Source organism: Amphibalanus amphitrite, unplaced genomic scaffold (assembly GCF_019059575.1).
Source record: "Amphibalanus amphitrite isolate SeventyFive unplaced genomic scaffold, NRLGWU_Aamphi_draft 000055F_arrow, whole genome shotgun sequence".
NCBI lineage: Eukaryota > Metazoa > Arthropoda > Thecostraca > Balanomorpha > Balanidae > Amphibalanus > Amphibalanus amphitrite.
The window spans coordinates 1407352-1425075 of NW_024881551.1; the positions used below are offsets into that span (position 1 = coordinate 1407352).

General features: G+C 49.3%; 1 protein-coding gene across 1 annotated transcript; it reads right to left on the reverse strand.

The window, feature by feature from the left end:
• Positions 1-3603: 3603 nt before the first annotated feature.
• Positions 3604-15529, reverse strand: LOC122378169 (SET and MYND domain-containing protein 4-like). Its single transcript, XM_043358919.1, has 13 exons — positions 15481-15529; positions 11012-11110; positions 10184-10400; positions 9730-9910; positions 9324-9495; positions 8926-9081; positions 8342-8660; positions 7732-8021; positions 7185-7371; positions 6730-6889; positions 6279-6425; positions 5720-5876; positions 3604-5334 (listed from the first exon to the last, which is right to left on the reverse strand). Exons 2-13 carry the CDS (start codon positions 11062-11064, stop codon positions 5199-5201), a joined length of 2175 nt encoding a protein of 724 aa, XP_043214854.1. The 5' UTR covers positions 11065-11110; positions 15481-15529; the 3' UTR covers positions 3604-5198.
• Positions 15530-17724: the final 2195 nt, after the last annotated feature.

Genomic DNA, 17724 nt, shown 5'->3' on the forward strand with positions numbered 1-17724 from the left:
TGACAGCGCTAAGGTTCTGGGGGTCATGTGGCGCAGCGGTGAGGACGTGTTCTCGTACGAGGGCCTCACCGTCTCCGCTGATGTAACGCCGACCAAACGTGTGGCGCCCAGTTGTATAGCTCGGCTTTTCGACCCGCTGGGGTTTGTGGCTCCGTATAGTGGGCAGTGGCCAAGAGTCTGTTCCAAGAGCTTTGGCAACTGGGGCTCGCCTGGGATCAGGTCATCCCGGCAGACCGTAGTCAGATCTTTTCAGATTAGCTGTGAGGTGTTGATTTCCTGAAGCAGCTGCGGATACCGCGCTGCTACTCGACTGTCGGCTGGCGACACTGTCGGGTGAGGTTGAGGCCTGCATCAATTCCCGACCGCTCACTCCGGTGACCGACTCATTGGAGGGTGACAGTCCGCTGACGGGTGACGCCATCCCATTTTTTGACGGGACCAGGCGCAGGCTTCCAGTCGATAGTGCTCGAGGATCCGGAGGCAGTGAACGCCAAGATGCTTTGTGACAGAGCACGTGTGAGGGAGAGACGACTGAACCGCTTTTGGTCTGTTTGGCAGACTGAATACCTGCGGACCCTCCCTCAGTAGGTTGAGAGATCACGGTGAGTTAAGACAGGGTTCAGTAATACTGATTAGAGAGGACAGCCTTCCCCGGATGAAGTGAATGATCGGGGTGGTAACTTAACTGTTTCCGGGCAGGGACGGTCTGGCTTGGTCTGCCCAGCTTAGGACTCGGGGGGGGGGGGGGGGACAAGTGAAGACCCGAGCCGTCCAGCGGTTGTATGGTATGGAGGTATTTGACCCGTGAATGTACCCACGTACCACTTACCTGTCTTTGTCGACTGGTCACGAGTTAAACATGGAAATCCTCCTGTGTTCCTCCCTCTGCCAGGTCACATCCGTTAGAGCAGCGTCTATATGTTTGGATTGCTCAGGTGTCCGCACCCAAAGCCGGGGAGGATGTTATGGATTTTTACTTAGTTGTCTGTTACTATCGAAAAGTAGCAGTGTTTTAGCTGGGTTTCACTTAACCTTCGCCCTGGTGGGGGGGGGGGCCATTTTGGCCCCCCCCCTGTGGTTTTTCAGCGATAACTCAGAAACCACTTGAGTTAGCGCCCTGAAACTTTGTATAGCTGTTTATTCAACATTTTTACATCATGTCCTTTTTTGGGGGGTTCGGGTCAGGTCAGGTCAGGTCACAAGGTCACCAAAACTGACACCACCTCTAAAAAAGTTCAAAGCTCTCTCAAAGGCACAGCTTTTATCCGATCGATGTAAAATTTACAGTACTTGAAGATGTCACCCAGCTCTACAAAATGGCTATCTCGGATTTTTTATAAATGTGACCTAAGGTCAGGTCAGGTCATCGCTGCTCCCCATTATAAGTCAATGGGAGAATCGAAAAGTAGTTGTTTTTCAGCTAAATCGGGCGTGATTGTTCCTATATTTCGTTATTGAAGTGTCTTGGGTCAGCAAATCACAGCCCATGTGAAACCATTTGCTTGTGACCTCGCTGAGGTCACGCTAGGTCATCTCCCTGGTCACCAGAGGTCACCAGCGGTTTTTCTGCACTTACTTGTTATTGAATAGAGATAGAGACTCCGTTCGACGTTTATCGTGTTTGTCTCGTCAATGCGGATCGAATGATATGCAGCATGACCTATTTCGGTAAGGTCATGACCTTGACCTGAGGTCAAATTTTCAAAATGACCTTTCGAGGTCAAACTATATATCATTCGACGCGTCTCGACGAGCCAAGCACGATGGTGCATGAATCGTTTCTCTATTTTCTCGTGAATGCATGCTATAGTTAAAAACATTTTCAACGAAATTTGCCAAGTTGACCTTGCATGACCTCTGTAGGCCAAACCGTTGAGCTGAGGTCAAATCTGACGAACCTTGGCGAAAGAGCTTGAAAAGAGCTATCGATTGCTTTTTTCCGCGGCTCTCTAGCTCTTCTAGTTTCCGAGCTACAGCGGAATATGTCCGGCAACACCGAAAACACTGAAATTTGACCTATGATGACCTCTAGCGACCTCAATATTGACCTTAGCGAAAAAATGACCGAAATACTTTCGAACGTACTTGTTATGGGCTTTCGTTTGCTTTTTTACGCGTCTTCCTAGCCCTCTTCGTTTTCGAGTTAGACGGGGGGGGGTCATTTTGGCCCCCCCCCCACCAGGGCGAAGGTGGCTCAGACCCACACCAGGGCGCGGGTTAAGTGCGCCGCATTTAAGTGAAACCCGGCGGACGTCTAAATAAAAATACATAACAGAGTGTATTAACCCGCGCCCCGTAGGGCTACCGGCGGACCCTACCACCCGTAGGGGGGGGGCCGTTTCGGCCCCCCCCCTAAGATCTCGGAAAGTTACCGGCCGATTTTCAAAATTCAAACGGCGTTTGATAGCCCTACCCGGGAACTACCTTGTGACCAAATTTCATTGACCTAGGTCAAACCGATGACGTCACAGGTCAGGTCAAAGGTCAGATTTTCACCGTTCACAGGCAATTCAAGAAATGTGCTGTGAAATCGAGTAAATTGGTAATTTATTGAAAACCATCGATGGTATATTGTTCGTCAAGCACATACTTTGCTATCTGAGGTCACTGATACCAGGTCAGGTCACAGCGAGGTCAGGTCACCGGGGGTCACAATATGAATGTGTCGTGTGATACATGTTTTATGGTCCATTTTACATGACAAATGCGATTATGTGGGTTAGGCAGCCTTTGGGGCCAGCCTAGGTCACGTTTTGGTGAAGGTCAGGTCAAGGTCAGGTCAAATTAGGTCAAATTTCAAAGTTGATATTTTTGCATAAAATGGGTATGTATTCGATGCAGCTCGTCACGGGGAGTCTAATGGTGGTCTTTGTTTTGCTCTACGACTTCTAGAATTGCCAAAAATTGAGTTTGAAAATTTGACGTCATCATTTTTGAACAGTTTTTTCGCTATAACTTGGCCAAAAAACGAGGTATCGATCTGAAATTTGGTATGTAGATAGAAGACGGTAGGTACTGTCACATATATTCCGGTTTTTTCGAAACTCAAAAAACCTTTTGGATTTTTTGGCTAATATATCCAAAAAAATGCTTTTTTGATTTTTGGGGATCAAAACTCAAAAATTTCAAAAATCCGAGATAGCAGTTTTGTAGCCCTGTCAATTCTACACCTTTTATGTCTTGATCATTTTTCTGTATCTTCAAAGCTGTAGGCCTGACAGGTCTTCTCGCGAAGGTCTCTTTTCGGTCGAAAATGACAGAACATGACGTCACTCTGACGTCATTTGTGGCCAACCTATCACAGCCTCTGGAAAAATTTTTGGTCACAATGTGTAAAATTGATGCCCGGAGGGGTCCTGAAAGTTTGGTGGCGATATCTCTAGCCGTTTAGGAGATATCGACCGAAAAGGACAGGGGGGGCCGTTTCGGCCCCCCCCCCCTACGGGGCGCGGGTTAACGCGCGGACATACAAGTGCGTGTGCCGGCGGCGGCGCCGCGTCTGTGGGTGACGACGACGCGCTCGGCGCTGTGCGGCGGTGAGAGATTTCGTGTCGGCCGGAGTTTTGCTGCCGGGTAGACCGAGGAACTGCTATAGGTTTGTGCCGGTGCCCAAGAGTGAGAATACCGCGCGCCTTGTGTATGATTTGTCGTCGCTCACGCCGTTCATGGTGGTATCGTGAGATCGACACTGCCATAATTAAGGTGTGATGTATCTCGGCAGCTAGAGGGCGCGCACGCCAGAGCAGTTCGGCACCGACGACGGACCGCGGCGGACACGCGCGAAACTGTTCAGCCCAGCGTGAATACATCCGTTCATCCAACAGTACGAGGGAATTTACAATACCGACGACAGGCCGAGACAGCCACAGCAGTGCTCTTCAAGGCACAGGTGGCTGTGTTGCTGGGTCTCAACAAACTTCAGCTACAAGCACAGCCTGTCAGTGGAACAGGCAATTTCGGTTTCGGAAGAACCTGAGTGCTGCCAAGATGCGAGACATCACGCTCACTCACAAAGGAAAAACAAAGAGAAAGTGTGTTCGAGAGAAAACGCACCATGCCGTGGAGCGACGGCAGCGCGCGGCGGGCATAGCCGAGCCGAGCCGTCCACGTGGTTCTCTGGGGCCCGCGGGGTCATCTGGAGCACATATGTGTGCTGACCGGCCCCAACGCGCCGGGCCGGCCGCCGCCGGCCGGCTCGGCACTTCGTGGCGAAACGACGACGGAGGCGCGGCTCCGACGGCGCAACGGCCCCGGCGTCGTACGATACGATTGACGTGCATTGTGTGACGAATAATCAAGAAATAGACATTCATCAAAGAACTCTTTTGGTCCTCCAGTTGATGAAACGATTTGATTAGATACGCAGGCTCTTAGTGAATGACCACGAATCACACGAACAAACTGCGTGAGCCACACACACTCCCAGAGCCAGCCGAGATCAATCGAGAAGGAGACTGAAGCATTTGAAAAAGAAAATGAGTGTGTGTTGATGCGAAGCGCTCTACACCGCGTCAGCGCGCCTACTTGAGCCGTTTACCTGTAGTGAGTGCTGGGGCACTGTGGGCTGCCATTCAATGAAAAGAGCGGCGAGGTCGCCAGGGAGGCGAAACTGCCGCGTGGTGACACCCCAAAGCCCTTTATATACGCAGTATTTTGGCTTAGATATTATCCAATTGCAGTGCTGACGGTCGGTGAGTGCATCAATTAGTTGAAAGGTGTCGTCTGTTGTGTCGCCACAAGTGTAACCAGCAGGTAATTTCGAGATCACATCACCAGCGTGTCACGGTCAAGGCTTGGTCAATGTCATATCACGGTGCCTTTAACCCCTTCAACGTGACACGACTGCCGGTCAGCAACGATTGACAGCCGTATGTTCAATGGACCCACGGCGTCCCGAAGATAAAGGTGTGCGCCGGACATTCAAAACATACTCCAAAAGTTCCAAAGAAAGACACAAAGTATCGCGAGATGACGAATTGCCTGCGCCATGCGATGGGCTGTTCCTTGCTGGCAGGTATGACCCGAAGCAGAGTAAGGACTCGGTGCGAGTACAATCGGTGGATTAAATGAAGCGTGTCAACTGTCAGGTCAGGTCTGGCCTCGTCGGAGTCCGATCCGACCCAGCCTGGCCGATTTCTCGGCCGGATATGTTCGGCCCGAGCAGCGCGGAGGGAGGGCTGTCTGCCCGTTACCTGGGCTCAGGTGGGCTGCTCCCGGCGGACCTCTGCCAGTTTGCGGCGCAGGTCCCGGTAGGCGGGGCTCCACTCGCCGTAGTGGATGGTGAAAATGGCCAGTCCGTTCTCGGCGAGTCTCCGCAGCTCGTCAGACAGCTCTCTGTAAAACAACGCAGACGCAAGGGCTGTCAGACAACCAGTAGGACACCCGCCCAGACACATTATTTTCCATTGTCCAACGTAGTTCGCTTGTCATAGAAAGTTATGGAGTTAATCCAGAAATGGAAACGATATCGGGAAAGCAGAATCAGGTAATTGCAGATAAACATAAAAGCATACAATAAGGTTGGCAAATAGTGCGTAGTTTGTGGTGAGCATTTAGAGGAAACGTATTACCACACTACTAGCCTGCAAGAGAGCAGCACCGTCGAGTCCTCTCATTGCGACAGCCCTAGCTACCCCTGCCTCTCCTCTGCACCACCCGACCGTTGTGTCGACCGTTGGACCTCCACCCCACCCCGGAGCGACCACCACCTTTGCCCTACCTGCGCGTCTCTTTAGTCCGGGCCTCGCGGACAGCCAGCACCAGGACGTCGGTGGTAGTCAGGAGCAGGTTCCCTAGTTCGACACTGTCGGCGCCGTATCGCGCCTCTGCGCTGGCCAGGTTTGGCCGCAGACTCTCCAGAGCCCGCGTGGGATCACCTGCAGGCCGCGGAGACACGGGCGGTTAGTTGGGGTGGCCCACCGATACAGGAATAGTTGGGCTCAGACAAGTTTGGGCAGACAAAAAGCAACAAATGTCTGAGCTGGAATACAACAGGCAAGGTCAGTAAGAGAGTAATGGTACCAGTACATATGTACCGCGAGGAAATAAAACGCCAATTTGCTTAATTTCGAATATCCATTCACAGCACATTTGAGCAGAATAGGTATCCATTCACAGCACATTTGAGCAAAACGCATTAAATAAAGCTACACATACAATATGTCAAACTCAAGGCCTTGAACTTCTCTTTACACTAGTAACACCTGGTTATAACATGCACTCCAACTCTCATGACCTAATAACACGCCAGATGTGCAGTTCCCTAGTGCCCAACTAACCGATTCTGGTGCAGATATTGGCACGCAGGTCGTGCAGGATATACAGCGTCTCGTGGCTGGGCTGGGACAGGACTGTCGCCTCCCTCAGAAGTTCGTCCAGTCTGCAGACCACCTGGCGATCGCCGGAGCCTCCGCCGGCACTCGCCACTGTCGGTCAGTCGGATGAACGCGATTAGTAGGGACGGAGTTTGATTGAGTGAACTCGATTCATGGGAAGGGTGTGGAGCTGATCGGACGGGATGCAATGAACGATGACACCCCTTCCGCTCCGTCAGAATGGAAAGCTAAGCGGAAAGGAAAGCTAAGCTAAATGGAAAGCTAAGCGCAGCTGCTGCGACAGAATTGAAAGCTAAACGAAATATTGATCTAACGCAACTATCCAATCCAGTACACATAGGCTCTGCATACACAAGGCTACCACACACATGGCAATGACTGAAGTCGCACACACCTTGCTCAGCCTCAGCCTCGATCCGCTGCAGCCGCTGCTGCCGGTCGCTGTAGCAGTGTGTGCGGCGGCACTCTAGGCAGCAGCGCCGCTCCACACTCGCCTCACCAACAGGCAGGGTCGCTCCGCCGCAGTCCACACACCGGAGGGCGTTCAGCCGCTCCTGTACAGACAGACACAGGTGCTCAGATAACTCTTACGGCAATCAGTGGTAGCTCGGTAAATGAAGCATATGTAAATGACAGCTATTAGACCAAGCCATCAAACTAGATTGGCATATACCTTAGTAACCTTGCACTATTTTTTTATTGCAGTATCACAGCTCCGAGATGTGCTCCTCAGCTCGAATCTTACGACTGAAAAAAGCTGAGTGGGCGCGGGGTGCCAGGCACAGTCTGCAGTCCGACGCCGAGAGCTGAGTGCGGAACCACCAACCAACCAGGCCAGATTCTACCCACCAGGTGGTGCGCCAGCTCGGGCCGCGTGCAGTGCTCGCAGTCGCAGATAAAGTGGTACTGCTCCAGCAACTGTCGGCGCCGCTCCGCCGGCGCACCGCGCGCATAGTGGGGTCCGTAACAGTGGTACACCTCGGCGCCAGCTGAGAGCGACTTGATGCTGCGCACGATCAGGGTGTTACCCCAGAAACTGACGGGGAGAGGAGGGCGACATCAGTACAGTGGCAAACACTTGGATCCTTACACACTGACGGGTGTGTGGTCAGTCGGTCAGTCGTGGTAAGCGTGGCAATAAATAGATAATCGAAAACCGCTGGACGAGACGTTGCTGGCCATAAATGCTCTGCACTCCGCATTGATAACATTGCATAGTAGGCATATAGTACATATAGGCATATTATGTACACTCGAATGTACTACATTCGAGTTCTGACCAGAGTATCTAGAGGAGATATCCATTGTCTGCGAGACAGAGATCAGCTAAACACACGCAATGCTACTGTCCAGAGACCTGCCGCGCGCGACAAGTAAACACTGGCCATCCCCCTACCTGTTGATGATGCTCGGGTCGCAGCTGTGGTTCATATAGCTGGCCGACGGGTAGATGGCCGTGGCGATGCGCTGTTCAGAGAGCTGCACCACCCCTCCGTCACCATCACCATCGCTGGGCAGCGGCACCAGTTTGGTGGGCGCGTGCGCGTTACACACCAGCTGCAGGATGTGTCGCAGCAGCAGCGCCGCCGTCCAGCGCAGCGCCCAGTCCGGCGGACCGGCCGACCCGGCGTCAGCGCCGAAAAACGCCGTCCGCTCCGCCAGGAACACGGCCAGAGTAGCAGCTGCCTACCGGGAGGAAGGACGGACGGTCACCGATCAAGATTCAAGGAAGTAGGAACACATCGAAAAGCAAGTCTAAGCCTCAACAGCACAGCGACGTTTGCAAGACGAAAAATATTCGACAATGAATGTCGATATAATCGCAAATCATCAGAAGAAAAAAAAAAGAAGAAACATCGCCGACAGCCAAGTCGCACGTTATGTACTTAACCACTAGTATCGTCAACGAGCTTATAACGGCAATGGACCCGGTGATATCTGCGTCAGATGCGCACCCACTGTGACACTCCAGTCCAGACTCCATCGCTACTGCGTCACCCACGTACCCGTCCGTAATGGTAGGCGTCCTCTGTGTGACTCTCGGCCAGGTGATGCACCAGGTGGAACACCGCCAGGTACCGGTCCCCCTCGGGCCGGTGGCAGCTGCAGCTGTCAGCCCGGCAGCTGCTGCCGACAGCTGCCAGCTGCGTCCGCAGCGCCCGCACCCGCTGCCAGCCGGCAGTCAGCAGCACGCGCACGGCCGCCCGTCCGATACCGAACGCTTCCAGAAAGGCGGTGTGGCCGCACTCGGCCGCGTGGTACACGGCGCAGGCGGCGTCCCGGCATGCGGCGCTGCAGAAACCCACGTCCGGGCATCGTGCGCATCTGTAGCACGGTCATACGCAGTTGGAGATAAACCAGACGCAGTCACTGACACTCTTACTTACAGGAGCGTTATGAACCAATGACTACCGGACTATATCAAATTGAAAACAAAATGCTGGTGCGTATTGATATTTCAGCTCCAGAGACACTTTATGATCTGGATTCAATATCTGAATGCATTCATGGTCAATGGATGCACTCTGACGCACTGACTCCCCACATACAGCCCCATCGACCTCGGTTCCCCCAGACCCGCCGTACTCACGGTAGCAGAGCGTGCGTGTGTCGGAGGCAGTGGTGGCAGTGGTCCAGCCGCCGCTCCGGCAGCAGGACACACACGTACGGCTCCTCGGCAAACAGCACGGCACCCTTGGCCACAGGCCGAGTTGTCACCACGTGCCGCCCCTTCCGCTCGCTCTGCCTGCGGCGGGAACGGTACGGGAGCGCATTCAGTGGCTCAGATAGTGAGAGTTAGCTTCAACACAAGATGATGAGATGGCAAGCTGAATAATGAAATCACGGTACTTAAAAACTAGCTTGACAAATCGACAGCAATATCGTTTTATTAATAAAAAAACACGTTTTGGAACAATGAACTATACGGGTATTTCTCACATGATTAAAATACAGGATTCGATAAGAAATGGGTTTAATTCCCCTCACCTGAGCTGCAGGCAGCTGGAGGCGCCGGCCAGCGGCCCGTTGCCGCCCTCCAGCGCCGGCTGCGGTGTGGAGCTCTCGTCCTCCCCGGTCTCGACACACCGGTCCGGACCGCCCCCGGTCGCCGCCCGGTCAATGTCCGCCGATAGAGCGTCCGCCTCCGCGGTCAGCTTCTCTGCGAGGCAGGACATCAAAAGTGGGCAAAGTGGCTCACTAAAGACACAACATTGATGTTTGGGCTTGAAAGTTTCTGGGGGAGCATTTGCGTTAAGCACTTTCACAAGTTAATTGATTAAAAAATAAAAAAGGCTAGCCTAGCGGCTCTGACCTTTTGGATCTCGTGAAAAAAGCACCAATGATAATAGCACCAATGGAACATATAGCTCCCAGCTCACGCTGTCGCACTGACCTCTGGCGGACGGTCCCAGGCGTAGGCTGTCCAGAGCTGACAGGTATTGGGCCAGGGCGGCACGGGACTGCTCCAGCCTCCCCAGCGCTAGCAGGCAGCGGGCGCGCCGCACGTGCAGCTTGTGGTGTCGGTCCGCCGGGTAGCCGGATTCGAGCGCGTGTGCGATGTCATCGAGGCTGTCCTGCAGGGCAAGGTGCAGAAGTCATGCACACAGTTGAGCGAGGACGAAATTATATTGAAGCATGAAGCTTTCAATTTAAGTAACAAAAATGGGATTAAGGTAAAATCTGGATTGCAGATCAGCTCCTTTCAGCATCAGTTTCGCCCAAGCAACAGCTGATAAGTAAAAACGAATAAAGTCTAGAAGTAAAGAAAAACGGAAGTAGGAAATGCAAAAGATCATTCGCAGACGGGTAAACGCACGGGCAATGCGTGAAGCCGTCCCGGTCCGCACCTGGTGTCGCTGCAGGCGGTGGAGAGCTGCCGAACGGTTGGCCAGCGCACCACTCAGCGTCTCGGCGCTGTCGGCATTCAGAGCCGCCTCGCCGTACTGCTGCAGCGCCGCCGCGAACCGGCCGGAGCGGAAACTGGCGTTCCCCCGCTCCCGGTGAGACACTGCCAGAGAATCGTCCTTCCGCCGCGGTGCCGACTGGCAACTGCTCAGCTTTCCCCTGTGGGATGAATAACTCTTGTCAAATGGTCAGATTTCACTTTGTTAACTGGGGCTTCAAGGAGAGATTGGCTGAGCTACTTCACATGGTCTCGTACAAGTGACATTCAACTAAATGATATTGACTTAGTTTTGAGATTGATGACCACAGTTTGAGCATATTTGCTTTGTTAGGTATGCATCATAACCAAATGAGTGAAGAAGAGACATTGAAATCGTTCACCTGAGCAAATACTTGTTAGGTATCATTTAATATCATTAATTTTTTGTGTTCATTAAGTGCAAAACAAATAGGTACAACACTTAATGCTTTTCATTGACATGTTCAGATATGAGATGGAAACAATTATGTTGCTATGTTAAAAGCGCATACCTAGAACTTGGAATGCAGCAGCAAAAATTTGACAATAGGCACCTTAAAAATAATGCTTAAAAAGTATCAGACTGAAGCTACTAATTGCTTGCTGAAGAAGTTTGCATATCACTAATGGCACGGTGACTATAAATCTAATGGCAGTGAAGACTTAGGAATGTTTAAGGTTGAAAACTGCCCATTAGTGTTTCAATAAAATGAAAAGCAAACCAGACTAAGGCAGCAGTCAGTAAGCATACCTGATCACTGCATCCTGGAAAAACCTGACTATGAAGTCTTCTTCAGTGATCATTTTAAAATCAGTTTCACTTAATGGATGAGCATCAACCAATTATTGCCTGAAAATCAGCAAAGGAGAGCTTATGAATGAGAGGAACCAAAAAACAATTATTGATCTATCATCCTTGGGCACTCATGGTTTTTAAATACTTAAAATGCACAGCCCATTGTCCAGCATTTCAGCACCAGAAAGTGTAAAGTTAAATTCAAATATGCCTTTCTCACTTTGTATTAGGTTGTCCTTTAGCTGAAATCAGAGTTAGCATTGTATTTCAACAACAAATTAGCACAATTTGTATTTGACTTCAGAGTTATACATGAAAACAGCCATGCTTATTGCTTAGTAAACAATGCATAGTGAAGTAAGCTGTTCTCTTGCTATCAATCAACCAAAAAATGTACCTATTGTTGTGTCTTTCATGACAAACATATAAAATCACATACAATTATACACACATGCAAGCATATAATAAAATAGGCATGAAAATAAAATAGGTAACATATATAATGTAATAGGTCGCACAAAAGAAGGCTGTTGGTTATTGATAAGTAGGTGTTAAGTAATTAGGTTGTAGATCAGTAGGCATTGCAATGTTAGATCAAATTAAATTAGGTTTTGGTCTTTCAGGGGCTTCATCTAATGTCTTATCATCATCATTTTTTTTTTTTTTTTTTTTGTTGCTTCAATCAAGTTGTACTTCTGCCACACTTCATCTGCTCCTGGCACAAATATCAAAAGAGCAGCCTTGTGTCATTGAGCACAGCTTGAGCTGGCATAGGTGAAGCAGTAGCGGCGGAACACCTTCAATTAACCCGCGCCCCAGTGGCGGTATCAGCCAACTTCGCCCTAGTGGGGGGGGGGGGGCATATGTTACCACCCACCTCTAACTCAAAAACTAAGAGGGCTAGAAAGACGCGGTAAAAAGCAGTCGATAGCTCTCAATGCGTACGTTTGAAAGTATTTCAGTCATTTTTCACCTTAGAGCAATATTGGGGTCACCAGATGTCATCAAAGGTCAAAATTTGCCAATTGTCATTATATTTTTCAGAAAACATGCCGCTATCTCAGGAACTATGGTAGCTAGAAAAACGCATGGAAAAGCAATCGATAGCTTTTGAACTCTTCTTTTGAAAAGGTCATTATCAATATTGACCTCAGGTCAACGGTTTAGCCTCCAGAGGGCAAAAACTCCAAAAATAGCTGTTTTTACGAAAAGTGTTTTTCGACAATAACTTTCGACTACAAAACGCTACGACATTTCTATTGCCAGAATCGTGTTCCCCTCGCCGAGACGCGTCGAATGAACTATAATTTGACCTTGAAAGGTCAACTTGAAAATTTGACCTCAGGTCAAGGTCATGACCTGACCGGAAAAGGTCATGTTGCATATCAGTCGATGCGTCTCAACAAGACAAACACAATGAGACCATCCCCAGCGTTCTATCTCTTTCCAATCGCGAGTTATTGGCAAAAAACTGTTTGTAGCCTCAAGTGACCTCGGATGACCTGTCTAGAGGCTATCAGCAAAAATGACACCTTGGTCATCACGAGTGGACTAAATCATTTTGATTCTGAAATATTTGGACTGTTCCGATGCGTACACACGGATCTAGAGGCATTTTCATTTTTCCCCATTGACTTGTAATGGAAAGGTCACGCCACTGACCTGACCTTAGGTCACGGATATAAAAAATCCGAGATATACAAATTGTAGGCGCCCATAACAGCATGCAATCCACCCAGTTTAAAACCTTTCTGACAAACACTGCAGGCTGGACATGATTGCAAACTTTTTTTAGGCTTGGTCAGTTAACTTGACCTGGTGACCTGACCTGACATGACCTGGGGTAAAAAATTTCACACATTGTCCAAAATTGATGTACCAAAAGCTACCCCAAGCGGCGCGGCGCTACGCGCCGCGGTTTTTTTATTCACACGCAAAAAACGCGACAGGGTGGTAACATATGCCCCCCCCCCACTGGGGCGAAGGTTAAGGGGGGCACTGCCGACTTTTGGTCCCATTCTTTCCATGCAACACCCAGATAGGACTAATGTTAAAATGCCAAAATCAAAGGGGGGCACGGACACAGTGCCCCACAGTGCCCTCCCTGTTCCGCAGCCTATGAGGTAAAGCATAGAGGCAGTATGAATATCATAAGTTTGTTACTTTAACAAAATACTCTGTATTTCATTTCAGTATTCTCACACACTTGCATGTTATTTGCAATGGGGAGATTGATTCCGACTTGGACAAAAACAAAATTGAATTTTGATAGGTAGGTAAACCATAAAGGTCTGTAATATGAGTAATCACTGCCAAATGCAACACTGACACCTTCCAAAAGGCTAGGTAACTTCCTTCTATAAATTTTAATCTATGGTTTGAAACATGAAATTTTGGAATATTGAGTTTGAAAATCAAATTGAAATTTCAAGACAGTTCAACAGTGTGTGGGCAGGAAATGGAATAATCTGATTAGGTACTTGTACAGGTTCTGAAAATAATACAGTTAATTCAGGTAGTAGGTACAGCCCACCGCTAAAGTAATGTAGGGTTTTACCAATCTCAACGGTTGGCTTTGACTGGCAATTGTTTAATGCAGAGTGATCGAAAAGAAGATGTCAATAGCTAAAGTTGCAGCTGCAAGGCACAGTGGGCCAGGCGCATCAAAAAGCGGAATCAAGTCAAAAATCATCTTCGGTGAAATTCCTGTAATTATGGGATAGAGTATTGTAAAAATGTCCAAAGTTTCCGAATAAGCAAGTTTCCTTTCCCCAATGTCAAGGCAGATAATGCTATAACGTCGCAAAGTAGGACTTACCGACTGGAGATGGAAATGACTGCTGTGTACCATTTTCCGTTCCCCCGATTCAAAAGCTCTCAGCGTAAAATCATAAAAGTTATTCCGTACAAAATAGCTTTAAAAAACAGCCGGTATTTCTGCGCATGTTTCTCGTACTCAAGTTCCCGGGAACTATTTCATGCTTACTAGTAGCGGTGGGGTTTACAGTGCCTGTTCGGAACCGTGGTAGTGCAACGACGCAATGAATTTATATTATAAAGAAAACGTCACCGAGCAACACGAAGATATTTGCTGCCTAACTTTCCTCAAGGTGTATAGCTTGCTGCCCAATGCAAATATTTTGCGCGTTTTTGCGCGAAATGGACAAATAAGGGTTTAACCCTCGCCGGCATAGGCCGTTTTGCATCCCTCGACGGCACAGGAGGATGCGACCCTCCTCGCGTTTGGCCCCTAATTGAGCTAGAGCCTCGCGGAAAAAACCATCGTGTAGGTCGTCACGAGACGAAGCCAACGGTACCCGGTTTTAAGGTCATAGGTCAAATGGTGACCTCTGAGTTCAGGTCAATGGCCGAAAGTCGGGACCTGTTAGAACGTCGTATAGTGTGGCTGCTAAGGGGTTTTTCGGGATGCTGATCACGAATATCATGTTAGTTTTGATCACAGATGATGTCTTCATGCATTTAGGCCAGGTCGGGTCAGCTCAGGTCAGGTCAACCAGTATGGGTCCTGCCGGGTATTCGTAGTAGGTGTCAACCCGCCTCTGACAGCTTCGTAACATGTTACGAAGGCACCAAAACTACTTCGTAAATGTTCAAATGGTTCCTAAATTCGAATTCAGCTCCAAAAACTAGCCCAGAAACATGTAAAACTCGAAAAAGTGAACCGAGGTCATCGAAGGTCAATGACCTGACCTGACCTTCAGGTGACCTTTACACCCACCCTAAAGCATGGGACCAGCATCATATCACATGTTTGAACGCTTGAAACCACGAAAAGACTGCAATCGCGCGGCCAATGCGGCATAGTGCCCGCCTGTCCCAGGCATATGTGCAGCGCAGAAATTAAATAATGACATCATACGTCAGTGACCTAGCGTAACCAATCAAATTTGAAAATGGATATCGGATTCGGCTTTAGCATGATATTTTACCCTGTAACGAATCATTTTTGGCACCGCAGCTGTGCTCATTGATTTAATTCCGCTTTTTTGAAGCGCGTGGCCCACTGTGCAAGGGTGGCGATACATATAAGCTACATTCAAAGTTTCATTGTAGTCTGGCTAATCGTTCTTAAGCTTCAGAAGCAGAACATACCCATGACTGAAACCCCACATTACTTCTGCTGTGGACTGTACAATGTATCTCATCCTCCGTCAGTGGCAATCTCAGAAAAAAAAACATGATTAAAGCTATGCTGAAAGCTGATCCAGTTCAAGTTCAGTTTTAGCCCAACACAAACTGAACCATGAACAAAAATCCTGCCTGATCACCCTGGCCTGATAATTACTATCCATATTTCTTTTATCGTAATACCTTAAATATTGTTAATAAATCAAATCTTCCATTCCAAAAGTACCATAAATTCAGACATAAAGTTATAAAATATTCGAAAAACTTGCGAAAACCAAGGCGAAAACGAAAGATCGAAAACACGCGGCGTTGGCAGCGTCCGCGCCATCAAAAGTCGCATTGACGCAGCATCTGTCTAAAAATGGTCGACATTATTCGGACGCCGGTGAAAACAGGGCGCCGGAGGGCATTTTAGTCACGTGACATTTGGAACTTCTCCCTCTTCATGGGCCTTCTATATGTCAAACGTCACGTGTAAATTTCACGAACCTTGATCAAATCGCCCCAGGCGCCCTGTTTTCACCGTCGTCCCATTATTCAACTGCCATTTTTCATTCCTGCGATGCAAGAGAACCTCGAAAGATCGCTGAAACGAAAAATCACAATTGAAAGTTCATTGAGTTTGGTTTTGAAATTGCAATAAAGGCTGATGCATTAAACTTCTGTGACCTCGGTGAGATCAACTAGACCCCTCGGGTGGGACGACGGTGAAAACAGGGCGCCTGGGGCGATTTGATCAAGGTTCGTGAAATTTACACGTGACGTTTGGCATATAGAAGGCCCTCGGAGCGGGAGAAGTTCCAAATGTCACGTGACTAATATGCCCTCCGGCGCCCTGCTTTCACCGGCGATGCCGCAACACAGCTTAGATTTCGAAGTAAGCATTTAGTGTCACCCGACCCCTCTGCCAACACGGTCGTCAAGTTAGATGTAAGTACCTAATGAGGAACATCAAACATCCGTAACTTCGTAAATATGGCGGGCCGAGCTTAGATTTTGGGTGCATCGTAATCAGGACGTTACGTACTATCCACTAACCAAGTTTGGTCCAAATCGGAGGGGCTCTCCTGATTCCGAATCTTAGATTATAGATTAGGATTCACTTACATCTAACTAAGACGAAAATTCTTGAGCGGAGGAGCGATCAGCCGAAGCAACTCCGACTGCAAACTTGATATGGAACAGACTATAGTCGCTACCTAGCGCTAAGTAGCTATTAGCTATTAGCACGATTAGCACTAATTAGCACAGAGTAGTTCGACACAAGGCTACCAACTATGCGTTCGACGTTAGTGGACCAATGTACGCTGACCATCCTACGCACCTGTATGATCATCTGATGTCTAGATTGCTATTCAGCCGGGGCTCGTCCATCTCGTAACCTCGTTGTTGGCTTCAGTGGCGTTCGGGCCGAGGTTGTGCTCTTCTGCAGCTGCCGTCTTCTCCACGATTCCGGCCAGCATGGCTACCCTGGGCCGACCGGCGTCCCCGCGCCGACACTGGACCGCCCGGCCGGCCCCGCCTCCACCAACTGCAGCCCGCCTCCCGCTCCACGCTCGGTCGCTGATGCGCCCGTGGCCGCCGCAGGGCGTCCCGCTCCCCCGGTCAGCAGAGGCGTCTCCAGGCACCGGTGTGGAGCAGCCGTCTCACACGGTCCTCAGTGCCAGTAATTGGTGGGTTCTGCCGTACCGCCTATTTTGAAAACTGTGCCGGAGCCTCTGCCACAGAGCACATAGAGACGTTTGCTCACAAAGCCGGCCATCGAGCCTCCTGACGCACGCGTCGGCACCCTTTGATATGTGCGACCCAGGGGTGTTAATGATCCCGCTGCGGAATGTGAGCTGGTCAGCGGGGCGTTTGTACAGCCAAATGGGGTCCATTAGCGCCGCCAATGGGTAAAGCGTCCCTTTCTATGGTCCACCGCTGCTGACCCAAACAGCTTTCTCGGAGCCCGGCTCCCGGTACCGCCGAGCTACTATTCTATTTGAGACAGACTTAGCCGGTTCCAATAGCAAAAGCGCTTGCTTTGTACTAAAGAAAAGAAATCTCAGATATATGCTTGTCCGAGCAACGCTGAATTCTGTTTTACCGTGTTATGAGATTTTACCGTATTATGAGGTCAATTGATTTAATTATAGCCCAGTCGTCGACGGTGCGCCGGTCCCAGTCCAGTCCATGCATTTGAAGTCCCATGGAACGCTAGCCTAAAAGGCATTTAACCATGAGATGGTCATAAAAACGTTTTAAAAATAGCCAATCTCAATTCAATCGAACTAAAATAAACGAACGAGATGTGACTGCGAGTTTCGGTAAACGGTTAAATACATGTTCACCGTTTGGGCAACGATCAGACGTGGCCATAATGTCATGTGAACACTAATGCGTGCCTTTTGTTCATTTGTTATCGGAAATAACGTCGTTTAGCAAACACCGCATGAGAATAAAAATGAATCAGGAAATGCTATAGGTGTGGAAAGTCGTTGTCCTGACCATCAATTTATGAATAGCGGGACACGGCA

What these genes read in the sequence shown, in the direction of transcription:
- LOC122378169 (XM_043358919.1), bottom strand. Translation starts at nt 11,064, where the DNA reads ATGATCACTGAAGAAGACTTCATAGTCAGGTTTTTCCAGGATGCAGTG. An exon ending in CAATATCTGCACCAGAATCG is followed by an intron (nt 5,877 to 6,278) that starts GTTAGTTGGGCA and finishes CGCGGCCTGCAG; the next exon opens with GTGATCCCACGCGGGCTCTG. An exon ending in CGGACTAAAGAGACGCGCAG is followed by an intron (nt 5,335 to 5,719) that starts GTAGGGCAAAGG and finishes GTTGTTTTACAG; the next exon opens with AGAGCTGTCTGACGAGCTGC.